At 40.1% G+C, this 13,758-nt stretch overlaps 1 protein-coding gene across 3 annotated transcripts in view; it reads left to right on the top strand.

Moving 5' to 3' along the window:
* The window catches only part of stk3 (serine/threonine kinase 3 (STE20 homolog, yeast)), a 581,025-nt gene that overhangs the window by 350,475 nt on the left and 216,792 nt on the right, over positions 1 to 13,758 (top strand). For all 3 annotated transcript variants that reach the window (XM_063059845.1, XM_063059836.1, XM_063059856.1), the window contains exon 7: positions 7,674 to 7,811. In XM_063059845.1, the coding sequence (XP_062915915.1) occupies positions 7,674 to 7,811 (138 nt within the window). The remainder of the gene's footprint in view (positions 1 to 7,673; positions 7,812 to 13,758) is intronic.

A 13,758-nucleotide genomic window follows, 5' to 3' on the forward strand; every position in this document is an offset into this window, starting at 1 on the left:
ATCAGAGTCCTGAACCAGTATGATTAACTTCACTTACCTCAACAATGAACTGATTCCATAACTTATGGACTCACTTTCAAGGACTCTACAACTCATGTTCTCAAAAAGATTTAATATTTATTTATTTATTTATTTATTTATTTACTTACTTTTATTTGTACAATTTGTCTTTTTTAGTTTTTCATTGATTCCATTGTATCTCTTTGTATCTACTGTGAATACCCGCAAGAAAATAAATTTCAAGGTAGTAGATGGTGACATATACATACCTTGATAATAAATTTACTTTGAATTTTGAACTGTAGCTACATCTATGGTCAGGACATTACACCACATCTACTTCCTTTTCCCTTTTTAGCATTTCTCTGACCACTCCTTTCAGAGTTTCCTAGTCAATCCTCCATTTCCTGGCACTCATTCCTCCTCTTATGGCACTTAACCCTTGCATCCACAGGTAATGCATACTTCTCCTTTCACCTCTTTGTTTCCCATTATTGAGGACCTGAACAGTATTTTCAGGTGAACCAATGATTAATTTGAACTTCTTCCAATCCAGCATACTGCATTCACATTGTGGGCTTGTCTATACTGGAAGGAAAGACAAACAGAGTTTTGCAAAATGCTTCCCATTGCCAGCTTCTTTAATCCTCTATCCCACTGCCACTCTGACTTGTCGGCCTGTTCTATTGTATTAAGGCTCAATTATCATCATTGTCAGGTGCCATGCCCAGTTTGAGCTTTGACTGCCATGGCCCACACATTCCTGTTTCGGGTTAAGTGTATCAATTCATTGGTATTCATTTCCAATTCTCTGGCTGCTGTCTCCATCATCATTTGTCTTTGTCTTCCTCTTGCTTTCTTCCCTTCAATCTTTCCCATAATTACTGTGCATTCTAACTCCTCTTTCCTAATCACACGTTCAATGAAGTTACGTTGCCTGTTCATGATCTCATACATTATTTCTCTTTTTGTGTTTGCTCTGTTCATGACATCATCATTAGATATTCGTTTTGTCCATGATATTCTTTGCATCTTCCTCAAACACCACATCTCTGCTGCTACAATTTGTTCCCTCATGTTACTAGATATTGTCTAACATTCTGAGCCATATAACATAACTGGATAAATGTAACATTTCAGTACTCTGAGGTGGGTTGTCATGCCTAGTTTAGTATTGGTCAGTATACTCTTCATTCTCATAAAGGTGTCTTTTGCCATCCCTATTCTTCTTTTGATGTTCAAGTCGCACCTGCCATCTGATGTCACGCAGCTTCCTAAGTACAAGGCTCAATACAGGCTTGAGAAGCTGCACTTCATCTTCTGTCTGGGCGCGTTATAGCCTTCTGGACTCAATGTTGAATTTGAGAGTTTCAGGTCACTTGATTGTCATCCATTTGTGATATTGGCTCATTTCTATTGTTGTTTCTTCTTTTTTTCTTTCTGGGAGTGTGAGATATATTCAACCTGATCTGTCTTAAAGCACTGTGTTCTCAACTTCCACATCCTTTTATCTATTTTTTGTTTTCGCTCTCACTTTCTAACTGCTTCAATTCACTCATTGATCAGTTAACTTTGTCTACAGCCTATCCCTTAGCACACCAGTTATACCCTGTCAGAGACATATTCCCTTCCCCCAACCCTCTCTTCAGCTTTGCAACCTTCTTTTGTATCCCTCCCAATCTGATGGAGTCTTTGACCTAAAACATTAGCTCCATTTCTCTTCCCGCTGATGTAGCCTGGCCTGATGAGCATTTCCAGCAGTTTTGCTTTTTATTTCAGATTTCTAGCCTCTGAAGTGGAATCACTTGTTTATCCCCAATGATTACAGATTTGAGTTAAAATTTTACTTTAAAGAATGCTAATTTCTACATCTAAGGGATGGACTTTTGCTTTGGTCTTATTAAAGGTAGTGCCCAAATCTTCATATTACAGTATAAAATGTATTAGCTTTTAAGGTTGTGCGATTGCGTTGTTTTTTGTTGGCCATGAAAAGCTGCCAGTAAGTCTTCATATTTTGGCAGCCTCTTGTGGTTCTAATTGGTAATGCTGTGCTATTTTCAACTTGTTCTTTGTACTTTTAGAAAACTGTTAAGATGTGGCATTTTACAAAAACCACAAAATCCTTCAGTGTGCCCAATTTGTGATGATTGGGACACTTCTCTTTTTTATTGGGAAATCAATTATGAAATTAAAGTTTGCTGGTTTTGTAACTTATTCAAGAAGTTTAACACCATAATCATTATATTGGAAGATCAATGGAGAAACTAAAGCTGTTATAGTTTCACACAAAGTTTAATAGCAAATGTAAAGCAACCAAGGATTCAAGACTTTTCTCAATAACTATGGAGGAAAGTAAACAAAATGAAAGTTTAGACAGATTCTCAGTTCATTTATGGTATTTACAATTTTCATGGTAAGCTCACAGTAATCTGTGATCTCCATTGAATATATTAAGCAAAAGAATAAGATTGATATGGTTTGTAGAAAGACTCAATTGTGATTGAGCTTTGCTGGAGGAGAAAGAAGATAGAAGTAAACCCAAAAGGAAAGGAAAGCCATAGATCATTGAGAGAGAAACTCATCATAAAGCCCTATTTAATAGCTGATGTGGAGGAAATGCTGCTTGAGGGTCTTTCATAAATGTGATACATGATCTATCCATGTCCTTTACCCACTCTCCATATTGGAGTTCACCTTTAAGGCATTAGACTCAAATTACAGGTTAATCAGCAAACAAGGCAGTTTTTATCAATCTTCAGATGTGGATAAGAGCACAGAGGACCTTTGGCTTGGTTTGACCATCTTTACATCCCCTTGTTAACCTTCTCCCAAGCTCTTAGTATGGTGAGGTAACTATAGTAAGAATATTTAGTATATTGAGTTCACCTTTATGCATCTCAATATTGTCATCCTGCAGAGGTAAAAATAAATTACAACAATTTAGAGTCAGAATCAAATTTATTACTACTGATATATCTCACGAAATTTGATGTTTTGTGGCGCATTACAGTTCCATATATTAAAAAACTACAAGTTACAACAAGATTCAAAGTACATTTATTATTAAAGCATTTATACAGAATAGAGCTCCAAGATTCATCCTCCCACAGGCAGCCACAAAGCAAAGAAACAAAGAAACACCATGGAACCCATTCCAGAAAACACCAAGCGCAAAAAAACCAGATAGTAAAAACAGTAAAAAATGAGTGAACAACACAGAATATCAAACGCCAAACCAGGAGTCCAGTAGTATTGAGTTTAGTTCAGTTCAATGCTGCACCACTAACCGACCACAGGGTGCATTCTTCACTGAAGTGCCCAGGTCCACATTGATCAAACTGCTTAAAAACAGCAAAAAAATGAATAACGAGAATCCAAAAACACATGCAACATGAACCTCGAAGTCCCCCAAAACGAGTCCCCAGCCTCACCGATCAATCCTTGCAATATGAATCCCAAGCCTCCTGCCCTTTCCTTCGAAAGCAGCTAGTAAGAGGGAGAGGACGGCTGGTCAAACGCAGACAGACAGCGCTGAACACCCCACCTCCCATCCTCTACTCTTGTCCTCATTGGCTTCAATCTTGCTTGACGACTCAGTCAGAGAGAAGAAATTGGGTTGATCCTGGGCTCACGCCCTGTCTTCAGACCTTCAGGCTGCACACTCTCAGAATCAGAATCAGGTTTATTATCACCAGCATGTTTCATGAAATTTGTTAACTTAACAGCAGCAGTTCAATGCAATAGATATTATAGAAAAGAGAAAAAGAATAAATAAATTTATTACTTTATACATATATTGAATAGATTAAAATTGTGCAAAAAACAAAAGTAATATATATTAAAAAAGTGAGGTAATGTTCAACGGAAGCTGTTCCTGAATCGCTGAGTGGTGTACTTTCAGGCTTCTGTACCTCCTACCTGATGGTAACAGTGAGAAAAGGACATGCCCTGGGTGCTGGAGGTCCTTAATAATGGATGCTGCCTTTCTGAGACACCGCTCCCTAAAGATGTCCTGGGTACTTTGTAGGCCAGTGCCCAAGATGGAGCTGACTAAATTTTCAACCCTCTGCAGCTTATTTCAGTCCTGTGCAGTAGCTCCCCCACCACCCCAACCAGACAGTGATGCAGCCTGTCAGAATGCCCTCCACGGTACATCTACAGATATTTTTGAATGTTTTTGTTGACATACCACATCTCTTCCAACTCCTAATGAGTATAGTCACTGTCTTACCTTTTTTATAGCTGCATCGATATGTTGGGACCAGGTGAGGTCCTCAGAGATCTTGACACCCAGGAACTTGAAACTGCTCACTCTCTCCACTTCTGATCCCTCTATGAGGATTGGTATGTGTTCCTTTGTCTTACCCTTCCTGAAGTCCACAATCAGCTCTTTGGTCTTACTGATGTTGAGTGCCAGGTCGTTGCTGCGACACCCTCCACTAGTTGGCATATCTTGCTCCTGTACGCCCTCTCATCACCATCTGAGATTCTACCAACAATGGTTGTATCATCAGCAAATTTATAGATAGTTTTTTAGCTATGCCTAGCCACACAGTCATAGGTACTGTGGCATGCAAAAGTTTGGGCAGCCCTGGTCACAGAACTGGAAGTCTTTTGCAAGGAAGAATGGGCAAAAATCCCCCAAATAAGAATTGAAAGACTCTTAGCTGGCTACAAAAAGCGTTTACAAGCTGTGATACTTGCCAAAGGGAGTGTTACTAAGTGCTGCCATGCAGGGTGCCCAAACTTTTGCTTTGGGCCCTTTTCTTTTTTTGTTATTTTGAAACTGTAAAAGATGGAAATAAAGAAGTTTTCTTGCTTAAAATATTGAAGAAATGTGTCATCTTTAACTTTATGCCTTTTGGAAATCAGTTCATCTTTTACTCGCTTAGTTATTCACAGTAACAGAAATTTTGACCGGGGTGCCCAAACTTTTGCATGCCACAGTATATAGAGAGTAGAGCAGTGGGCTAAGTACATACCCATGAGGTGCACCAGTGTTGGTCGTCAACAAGGAGTAGATGTTATCACCAATCCGCACAGATTGTGTCCTCGGTGTCAAGATCTCTGAGGACCTAACCTGGTTCCAACATATGAATGTAGTCATAAGAAGGCAAGACAGTGGCTATACTTTATTAGGAGTTTGAAGAGATTTGGCATGTCAATAAATACACTCAAAAACTTCTATAGATGTACTGTGGAGAGCATTCTGACAAGCTGCATCACTGTCTGGTATGGAGGGGCTACTGTACAGGACTGAAAGAAGTTGTAGAAGGTTGTAAATCTAGTCAGCTCCATCTTGGCACTAGCCTACAAAGTACCCAGGACATCTTTAGGGAATGGTGTCTCAGAAAGGCAGGGTCCATTATTAAGGACCTCCAGCAACCAGGGCATGCCCTTTTCTCATTGTTACCATCAGGAAGGAGATACAGAAGCCTGATGGCACACACTCAGTGATTCAGGAACAGTTTCTTCCCCTCTGCTATCCAATTCCTGAATGGACATTGAAGCTTTGGACACTACCTCACTTTTTTAATATACAGTGTTTCTGTTTTTGCACATTTTATAAACATCTATTCAATATACGTAATTGATTTACTTGATTATTTATTATTATGTTTTATTTCATTTTTTTTCTCTCTGCTAGATTATGTATTGCATTGAACTGCTGCTGCTGCGTTAACAAATTTCACGTCACATGCCGGCGATAATAAACCTGATTCTGATCCTGATCCAATTGCAGAGAGGTACAGAGGCCCAGGTTCTGTAACTTCTCATTCAGGATTATGGGAGTGATGGTATTAAATGCTGAACTATAGTCGATGAACAAAATCCTGACATAGGTGTTTGTGTTGTCCAGGTGGTCTAACACCGTATGAAGAGCCATTGAGATTGCAACTGCCGTTGACCTATTGTGGTGATCGGCAAATTGCAATGGGTTCAGGTCCGTGCTGAGGCAGAAGTTCAGTCTCGTCATGACCAATTTCTCAAGGCATTTCAACACTGTAGATATGAGTGCTACTGGGTGATGGTCATTAAGGCAGCTTACATTATTCTTCTTAGGCACTGGTATAATTGTTGCCTTAATGAAGCAAGTGGGAATTTCTGCCTGTAGCAGTGAGAGGTTGAACCAACAATAAGAAATATCTTAAGAAGAGTGAAAAAGTGAGCAATATAGTGACGAAGTGTTTGTGGGTTCATGGACGAGTCAGAAATCTGTTGGCAGAGGAGAAGAAACTGTTTTTAGAATGTTGAGTGTCTGTCTTCACGTACCTGTTCCTCCTACTCGATGGTAGTAATGAGAAGAAGGCATGTCCCTGATTGTGAGGGTCTTTAAAGATGAATGCTGCCTTCCTGAGACACTGCCTTTTGAAGATGCCTTTGAAGGGTTGTGCCCATGATGGAGCTGCTTGAGTCTACAACCCTTTGCAGCTTCTCTCCTCAAACACCTAATGAAGTATAGCCATTGGTATGCCTTAATCATGTTTCCTGAACATGTTGGGCCCAGGATAGATCCTTAGACATTGATCCCCAGGAACTTGAAGCTGCTCATCTTTTCCACTGCTGACCCCTCAGTGAAGACTGATGTCTATTCTCCCAACTTACCCTTTCTGAAGTCACAATTAATTCATTGGTGATACTGATGCTGAAAGCGAGATTGTTGTTGAAATCAAAATGGATTATGAATATGTAAGTTCATTGTACTAATGTGTTATTTCCCATAACTTCAATTAAACTCAAATAGTGTGATTTTAAAATGGTTAGCACAAATGAACATGGTTGCAGATATATAGACTAATGGTATGATGATCAGTGAGTGGCTATTAATTTGAGGAAATTGAAAATTGATCAAAGGTGGCATGGTAACATAGCTACTGTAATCCTATTACAGCACCAGCAACCTGAGTTCATTTCCACCACTCTCAGTAAGGAATTTCTACATTCTCCCTGTGACTGTGTGGGTTTCTTCCAGGTGCTCTTGTTTCTTCCCATATTCCAAAGATGTATGAATTACTCGGTCAATTAGTCACAGGGATGTACAAACGTAATTGAATGGCCAGGAGCACCTTTTACTGTGCTATATCTCTAAAATAAAAACAAATAAAATAAATTATCCTTCTGAAGGAAATTGAATGGTATAGTTATATCACAGAAACTGTGGAAAGCATAACAAACAATAATAAGGCTTATAAGTCAGTTTGTAATTTATTTGGAAGTAGAGATTTGGTTAATTCATCAACTGTATTCTCAAAAAATAAGAATCAGTGGGAGTAATTACTGAGGTGGGAAATGACCCTGGCACGAAACAGCACTTTGTTAGTTTTTATCTGTTCAGGAAGGCTCTTTAGTTCTACTAAGCAGGTTAAAAATGGAAAGTTTCTCTGGAGACTGATAAACAATAATAGATAAAAATAAAGCATGAAGTGGTCAATGAAGCTCAGTTTGCACAGAGGAAATTTAATGGGAAATAGTTACATTGGTTGCAGATGGACTTGTTTCCTGAACCTCATTCCTGATAGAAATTCTAGAGCTGTAAAAGGTTTATACATCAGATTTACAGTAAGATAGAAAAGGTGAATTAAAGGATTTGTTTGTTTGACTGCACTAAAACTCAGATGATGCTGATTTCCGTGTCCAACTGATTTTCCCCTTCCTTTTCTCTTTTAAAATAGGCTATTTTTATGATTCCCACCAACCCACCACCAACATTCCGGAAGCCAGAACTTTGGTCAGATGAGTTCACAGATTTTGTTAAGAAGTGTCTAGTGAAGAATCCAGAGCAAAGAACAACTGCCACACAACTATTACAGGTTTGGTAAAATGTTTTTCAGTAAATCCTTAGTTTTATGTGATGTAATAAATTTCCAGGTCTGAATTATGTACAGTTTAAACAAATACTTCAGCTTTCATCAGAAGGATGCCTGGCCAATGGATATGGATTATACATTTGAGCACCTGGATTTTAACATGTTCATTTATACAGCATTCCTGATTTTGATATGGCTGTTCTAGACATTTTACATAATTGTTCTGGCTGCAAATGAAAGCTCATTAATATTATGGTACATTATTAAGTTCAGATATATCCCTTAAATTTAGAGAAAAAATATCAAAAGCAGAGAGTCGTCTGTATGAGTATTAATGTTCATTGTTTTACTGACGTTTCACTGGCTTCCTGATGCATAATCATGATCGTTCCTGTAAGCCCTTAAAGTGACAAACTACTCAACAACAACTGAGAGCACCAAAGAACATTAGATATTGGATCTCGAATTTTTCAATCCCTTACAATTTCTGGACAAGATGAGGAATAGGATTCTATGAATGAGAGACACTAGGTTGCGGATGTGCTGGAGCTGATCGTATATACATACATTTGGATATCCTGGATGAAATCTATTTCATACTTTCACTTAATTACTAACTCAATGATTGAGCTCTATGCCATCTTGCAGTCTTGTCTGCAATTGGTCTTGAGGACTAGGATAGCTTTTCCTTTTGCTGTCATGTCACTTTGGTGTTGAATTATTCAATTCAAAAAGCTGGCTGAATGCCTATATTAATTAGGTATCTGGTGGCTTGTTTGCTGGCAGAAATACATTTATAACTTTCCCATTGGGAATTGTATAATTAACTGGCGAATAGGTTTCATTCTTTGAGTATCCAGGTTAAAAAATACGGAATACATCTTATCTAGAATACAGAAATGGGGCATTGGACTATTGGGCCAGGGCCAGTGCTTCTGTTCCAATTTTACTAGTTTTTTTTTCTATGTCCTCCTATTCTTTATCCTTCATGGACTTAGCTACCTTTGCCAAAATATATATATAAGCTCTTCTGTACATGCTGACAGGTAGTGAAAGTGCAGCTGAATTTCCTATTGGATTCTTTCTTTCTTTTGTTCTTCAGCAGCCCATTGCGATCAAGAATGACTTGCACTCACTCAAGTTTAGTCATAACCATAGTCATAGTCATACTTTATTGATCTCGGGGGAATTGGTTTTCGTTACAGTTGCACCATAAATAATAAATAGTAATAAAACCATAAATAGTTAAATAGTAATATGTGAATTATGCCAGTAAATTATGAAATAAGTCCAAGACCAGCCTATTGGCTCAGGGTGTCTGACCCTCCAAGGGAGGAGTTGTAAAGTTCGATGGCCACAGGCAGGAATGACTTCCTATGACGCTCAGTGTTGCATCTCGGTGGAATGAGTCTCTGGCTGAATGTACTCCTGTGCCCACCCAGTACATTATGTAGTGGATGGGAGACATTGACCAAGATGGCATGCAACTTAGACAGCATCCTCTTTTCAGACACCACCGTGAGAGAGTCCAGTTCCATCCCCACAACATCACTGGCCTTACGAATGAGTTTGTTGATTCTGTTGGTGTCTGCTACCCTCAGCCTGCTGCCCCAGCACACAACAGCAAACATGATCGCACTGGCCACCACAGACTCGTAGAACATCCTCAGCATCGTCCGGCAGATGTTAAAGGACCTCAGTCTCCTCAGGAAATAGAGACGGCTCTGACCCTTCTTGTAGACAGCCTCAGTGTTCTTTGACCAGTCCAGTTTAATTTTCAATTCATATCCCTAGGTATTTGTAATCCTCCACCGTCCACACTGACCTCCTAGATGGAAACAGGGGTCACCGGTACCTTAGCTCTCCTCAGGTCTACCACCAGCTCCTTAGTCTTTTTCACATTAAACTGCAGATAATTCTGCTCACACCATGTGACAAAGTTTCCTACCGTAGCCTTGTACTCAGCCTCATCTCCCTTGTTGACGCATCCAACTATGGCAGAGTCATCCGAAAACTTCTGAAGATGACAAGACTCTGTGCAGTAGTTGGTCCGAGGTGTAAATGGTGAAGAGAAAGAGAGACAAGACAGTCCCCTGTGGAGCCCCAGTGCTGCTGATCACTATGTCGGACACACAGTGTTGCAAGCACACGTACTGTGGTCTGCTAATCAGGTAATCAAGAATCCATGATACCAGGTAAGCATCCACCTGCATCGCTGTCAGCTTCTCCCCCAGCAGAGCAGGGCAGATGGTGTTGAACGCACTGGAGAAGTCAAAAAACATGACCCTCACAGTGCTCGCTGGCTTGTCCAGGTGGGCGTAGACACGGTTCAGCAGGTAGACGATGGCATCCTCAACTCCTAGTCGGGGCTGGTAGGCGAACTGGAGGGGATCTAAGTGTGGCCTGACCATAGGCCGGAGCAGCTCCAGAACAAGTCTCTCCAGGGTCTTCATGATGTGGGAGGTCAATGCCACCAGTCTGTAGTCATTGAGGCCGCTGGGGCGCGGCGTCTTCAGCACAGGGACGAGGCAGGATGTCTTCCACAATACAGGAACCCTCCGGAGCCTCAGGCTCAGGCTGAATACATGGCGAAGTACTGCACATAGCTGAGGGGCACAGGCTTTGAGCACCCTGATACTGACACCATCCGGTCCTGCAGCCTTGCTTGGGTTGAGACGTTTCAGCTGTCTTCTCACCTGTAGAGCTGTGAAGCCCACTGTGGTGGCTTCGTGTGGGGAAGGGGTATAGTCATGAGAGCAGGGTGGGGGACTGTGAGGAGGGGTAGGAGGGGAGAGTGGAATATGTGTTGGTTGGGGGCCGACAACAGATGGCTCGTGGGGGATGGGCACATACTGGGTTATGAGGTGACTGGTTAAGCCAGTGTATGAGCCACAGGGTTATGGGCTGAATGAACACAGGAAATTAGGACTAGCTGGGTGGGCTGCATGTTCAGCATGGAGTGGTTGGGCCAAAGGGCCCGTATCTATGCTATATTGTTCTATGAACTATTACATAGATAGAGAAGCGATAGCTCATGGGGCAAACAAGTGGGTAGGTAATTAGTGAGCTGATACATCCTTTGTGAGGTATGATCTTTTTATGTGGCCTCAAGGTTCTGAATACTGAATGTTTCTTCTCCACTTTGAATGGTTCTGGGCCAGACTCTTGGGAATTTTTTCCTCTGTCCATCTCGTAAACTTCCTCCTATGACAGAGCTTGAAACAATGTTAACTATTATAGTTTGGAATTGGGGCTGCAAAAGCAATAGAACTTCTTTCCTATTTTAATAATACAGAAGTAAGGACTAAATATTCAGAGAGACAGAACCCCAAGTTTATGTTGCCAAATTTGTTAAGAGTTTATTGCTTACTTTTTAAATCCTTTATTTGTTTGCAGACAGATTATAGGCAGATCTGTATAATCATGATAATCTATCTTCACATCCTGATTTGACAGCTAAGTATTTCTTAAATATTAACTAAGTTAACTTAAATATTTCTGATTCTAGTCTCCGTGTCTGGAATAAGATATGCAAACTTTGCTAGCGTGAAGTGCAAGGTCTGTGTTTTATAAACTCTCAAGTCCCTTTCAAATGTAGACACAAATTTGGATTTATAGCAACTACCAGCTAAAATAATCCAAGACACGCATTATAGTACTCGACATCAGAATAAGCACTTCCATACTTTTGCACTGAGGCAGACACGGACTAGTTTGTTTTAAATTCTGTAACCATTTGATGTGACTCTTAAAGTTCAGTGAAGGTGAATTGCCATTGGCCTAGAATTTGAGGTCAATAGCAAACTGCCTGTTCTAAATTATGTCTTTCAAATGAAGAACAAACTTATCTGGAGTTAACCATACAACAACTTGAGGTAGAGAACTATCAGATGCTTTGGAACAAAACTTTCTATGATGTGCTGAATTTATGTTGGATTGAGAATGCCAGGATCAATTTTATTTCTAAAAACAAAATGAAAACATTTTGGCATCTGACTAAACCTTAAATAGTAGTCAAGAAATTGCAAAGGCTGTTTTAAATTTCCAATGTTCAAATTATTTTTTTGAATAAGCTATTGTAACTTATACTTATACAATAAAACAAAACATCCAAGGCACTTAAAACATTTTAAAATGTCCATTTAAAATAGAATGTCTAAGTGAACATACTTGACCCTCCTCTGCAATATCAGGGAGACAGTTTTTGCATTAGCCATTAGTGTAGATTCTCTTGTTAAGCAGTGAGACGACGCATCAGAGCACATTCAGCTGAACTGTGGCAAAGTGCTGACTGAAACCTCAGGACTTCCACGTTCAAGTGAAAATCCCAAAGTTGCTCAGTTACTAACAAATCATCTCAGTAAGAATACAGATATTTCCCCACATTGTGGGAATCTTGTGATCACCGTGTAAATTGACCTTTAGACAACCTCAATGTAAATACAATTGAGCTGTACACCATTTGCTTCACACAGATCTCCTGAATAAGATTACAAGATTACATGGAATTGACACAACATTGTGGGCTGAAGGGCCTGTACTGTGCTGTACTATTCTATGTTCTATGTTCAATGACAAGGTAACCGAGCTGTGAACTCTTTGGAGGGCAGTGTTGAATGACACAACAATGAAACAATGTTGCTCTGTTGCATCACACACAAAATGCTGAAGGAATTCAGCAGGTCAGGCAGTATCTATGGAGGGAAATGAATAATCAGCATTTCAGACTGAGACTCTGATGCTGTCTGATTTGCTGAGTTCCTCCAGCATTTTGTGTGCATTGCTCCAGATTTGCAGTATCTGCAGTCTCTTGTGTTTCCCGTTTACTGTCTTGCACACTTTGTCATAAAACAATACCATGGATTTAGGCCCTTCAGCCCAAGAAGTCCACATCAACTATGGTGCCCATCTAACTAGTCCCAGTTTGCTGCATTCAGCCCATATCCCTCAAAGAAAAGCCCCTCCATGTACCTATCCAAATGCTTCTTAAATGATACTATTGTACCTGTCTCAACCATTTCCTTTGACTGCTCGTTCTATATTCTCACCACCCTCTGCACGGGAAAAAGTTGCTTCTTAGGTCCCTTTTTGAATCTTTCCCTGTCACCCTTAACCTGTGCCCCTTGGCTTTGGATTCCCTTATACTGGGAGAAGATTGTTACTTACCTTCTGAGGAAAAAAGACCCAGATTGACCAATCTTTCCCAATAACTCAGGCCCTCTAGTTCCAGCAATATCTTTCTAAATACTTTCTGCACACTTTCCATCTTTCCTGTAACCCTACGCCATAGGGTGACGTGCGCCTCCCCAAAACTGTAACTCACGCGTCACGGCGACGCAGACCGCAACAATTGTGATTAGTCCACTTGGTAGCATCGCGTTTCCTCCTACGCATTTCCGGTTGCTTTTCTCTGCCATGTCTGTACACTGATGCGAAATAAATGGTTGGAGACGATGAACCAAATCGTCAAATCTACCTGCCGACATCCGAAAATATTTGAAATGCATTTCCTTGTCCATGTCTCTCATGAAGAAACTCAACACAGTGGCATAGAAACCCCTCCGCCAACTAGCATTTTGGCGGTGAATTGCAGAGCAACGCAGACACAACTATGCATGCTCGCTACAGCGTAGGGCTACGCAAAAGTATAAATCAGGCCTATGGTGTAGTCTGTACGCACAAGTATGAATCAACCTTAAGTGTCACTTGACAACACTGATGACACATTTTATCATTTTGCTAATGAATGAAGATAGACTGATGAGGTGCTAATTAGTCTAATTTGTATTTGGTGACTAGGATATACATGGGCTGTTTTTCTCTCTGCTGGATAGATGCCAGTATTGTAATTGTAAGTGTTGTATATTTATGAGTAATTTTATAAATAATTGTTTGATTAAGCATTTTTGTTGTTTAAATATTTCATTATGGTTATATGTACAAAGTACAT

This window comes from Mobula hypostoma, chromosome 1 (genome assembly GCF_963921235.1).
Source record: "Mobula hypostoma chromosome 1, sMobHyp1.1, whole genome shotgun sequence".
NCBI classification, from domain to species: Eukaryota; Metazoa; Chordata; class Chondrichthyes; order Myliobatiformes; family Myliobatidae; genus Mobula; species Mobula hypostoma.